We start from the raw sequence: 2,500 nt of genomic DNA, 5'->3' as shown, positions 1-2,500 counted from the left end.
ATTTTGGGTGGGAAGGGAGGGGGAAAGGGAAGGGGGGAGGGGGGAAAGAACCAATATACTTTGTGAGTGCATGTCAAATGATGCTTAAGCTAGAATTTTTCCCAAGAGTTCTGTCCAAGATTGTAGAACACAGAGGGTCGTGGGTTCAAATCCCAATCTAAAACTCAGATTTTCTCTGAGTTTCCCGATGGATGCAATTTTATAACATATATCCTGCTCACTTAGATGTCTATGATTGTAGGTTCGGGTAACAATAATTTTAATAATAATCATGGTTTATTGTCCTGCTATACTGCTGGGACTGAAATTGTAAAAGTGATGTATTCTCGCTAATGCATGGTGGATCTTTTCCAAGTTTCCCTAAATCACCTTATGATTAACAAAAAATAATCTCAGTCTTAAGTTTTTTTCTATGCCTGTTAATTTTTTATCATGGGGAAGATGTGGCTAGTTGAGATGATAGCATTAGGTATATTTTTTCATCTTTTAAGATGAATACCCTCGGTAATATTGATTTCAATGTTCAAGAACTGTCCTGTGCAGAAAGTAACTGAATTTTCAGAGGGACTTACATGTTCACAGGTTGTGTGCCACAGTTCACTGTGGCAATAATTTCTTGTTATTGTTGGTACATGTAGTCTGGAATAGAGTATAGCAAGTGCAGAAGCTTAGTCAAGAAAAGAGTATCATTTTCAGTGAATCTTATCTGTTGTTTTAAGTTAATCAAGACAAAGGGTTTCAGCAACTGGCATTTAAACTATCAATATGCTGGATTTCTGTATTAAAATTATCATTATTATAATATGTGAAGACATACAGTGGAGTAAGGAATTGGACAAGGGTTAGGATCAATTGCGTTTGTGTCCCACATTGGGTTCGCAAAGTGCAGCTTTTCATGAACTTGAAAAGGGTAATTCCCATTGACACACCTTCACCTTAATTTGTGGGGACTTTCGTAATCAGGATATCACCACATAAGCATCCTTGAGGTGCACTTTAAATGCAAGTGTAATAGATATAAACCTGTAACTATTTTAACATAATTTTATACAAACTTTAAGAGATAATGATAATAATAATAATAATAATAATAATAATAATAATAATAATAATAATAATATGCTCTACTAAGTAATTTACTCCCCTCTCAAACAAGCCCCTCCTTGTCAGAGGAAGAAAGTTCTCAAGCCCTCCCCCCCCCCCTTTTTATGATCCCCCCTTTCCCATTATTCCTTATCCCAACCAAATTAATAAATGATGAAACATATTGATAAATAATTTTTAATCATGACTGTAACACTTCATGTGGACTGATCCGGCACAGTTTATTCAGATGCTGGAAGTTTCGGATTTGGTTTTGATCTTAGCCTGTGTGACCTCCAACTTCATGAGCTTGAACTTTTCGGTTTTTCATATTAGTTCTCTATGGAGAGTGGCTGTTAGAAAAAGCAATATAGCCCCCGGAACCAGCATTCCACTCAATTGAATAAACCTCCCTCTCTATCGAGCTCCTCGTCCTCCTTTTCAAGCGTGCTTGGTATAAAATAATAATGTAAATTGAGAATATACGGTATGTGCTCTTTCGCAGGAATGGGTTACTAACACTGACTGGAGCCCAGCCCTCCCTGGGTGGCACACCAGGTAAGGTTACAAAGAGGGGAATTTTGGTGCGAAAAGTTATTGTCATGTTAAAATATAAAAAGAAAGGTATTACACGGAGTGACAACTCTGACAAGGCCTGTTTCGGGAGAAAAACAAAATACTTCCAGGAATCTGGATTTTGCAGGGAATCGGGAAGCTTTGGAATTTTTCCGTTAATTATGATATTTTTCGGGACATACCTGAAAAAAGCAGAATGTCACCGAAAGAAACAGGGACTATCTTTCAAATACTCGGAAGGGCTTCTAGTTACAGATAATAAGGTTGATCAAACAATGTTTGTTAGAGTTGTCACACCCCTCCCCCCTGTATTACAGCTGAGTTTAAGTGCAATCCAGTGAAAAGCTACACCATAGTATTATATGGCCCATTACAATGACTGCGTGCACTATATAAGCACTCAGTGACCAACACGAAAGCTTGGGCTACTTTGCACAACAGTCGGCCAACAGTTGGGCAACAGTCGGCCGACTGTCGGCCGACAGTTGACCGACAGTCGGCCGACAGGTTTCTTGGGGAATTCTTCTTCACAATTACCAAAGCTTGGGCTACTCTGCTCACTGTCCACATATCAACAAACTTGTATATTTTCATTATTTGTTATTTTGTAAGCCATTTAATGCTGTATTAACTTTAATAGTGCACAAAAAACTTCCTTAAGTCAAATGTGGGCTGCTGTAGTACTGTAGTCGTGTCGTTTCATATTGCGCTCTGACGAAGGGCTGACGCTCGAAAAGCCAGCTTTGAAATTTCTTTACGGTGGTCAGTTTACGATATCAGCCCAGTTGATATCTCACTTCCCCACCGACGCAGCATGCACCACATTTTCTTTTGAATCTAC

General features: G+C 38.6%; 1 protein-coding gene across 4 annotated transcripts in view; it reads left to right on the top strand.

Annotated features, from left to right (window-relative positions):
- The window catches only part of LOC138043379 (dihydropteridine reductase-like), a 53,782-nt gene that overhangs the window by 14,652 nt on the left and 36,630 nt on the right, over positions 1–2,500 (top strand). For all 4 annotated transcript variants that reach the window (XM_068889617.1, XM_068889618.1, XM_068889620.1 and 1 more), the window contains exon 5: positions 1,589–1,641. In XM_068889617.1, coding sequence (XP_068745718.1) covers positions 1,589–1,641 — 53 coding nt within the window. The remainder of the gene's footprint in view (positions 1–1,588; positions 1,642–2,500) is intronic.

This window comes from Montipora capricornis, chromosome 3, assembly GCF_036669925.1.
Source record: "Montipora capricornis isolate CH-2021 chromosome 3, ASM3666992v2, whole genome shotgun sequence".
NCBI classification, from domain to species: domain Eukaryota; kingdom Metazoa; phylum Cnidaria; class Anthozoa; order Scleractinia; family Acroporidae; genus Montipora; species Montipora capricornis.
Note: the sequence above shows the minus strand (reverse complement) of the source record. Positions and strands in the feature narration are given on the sequence as shown.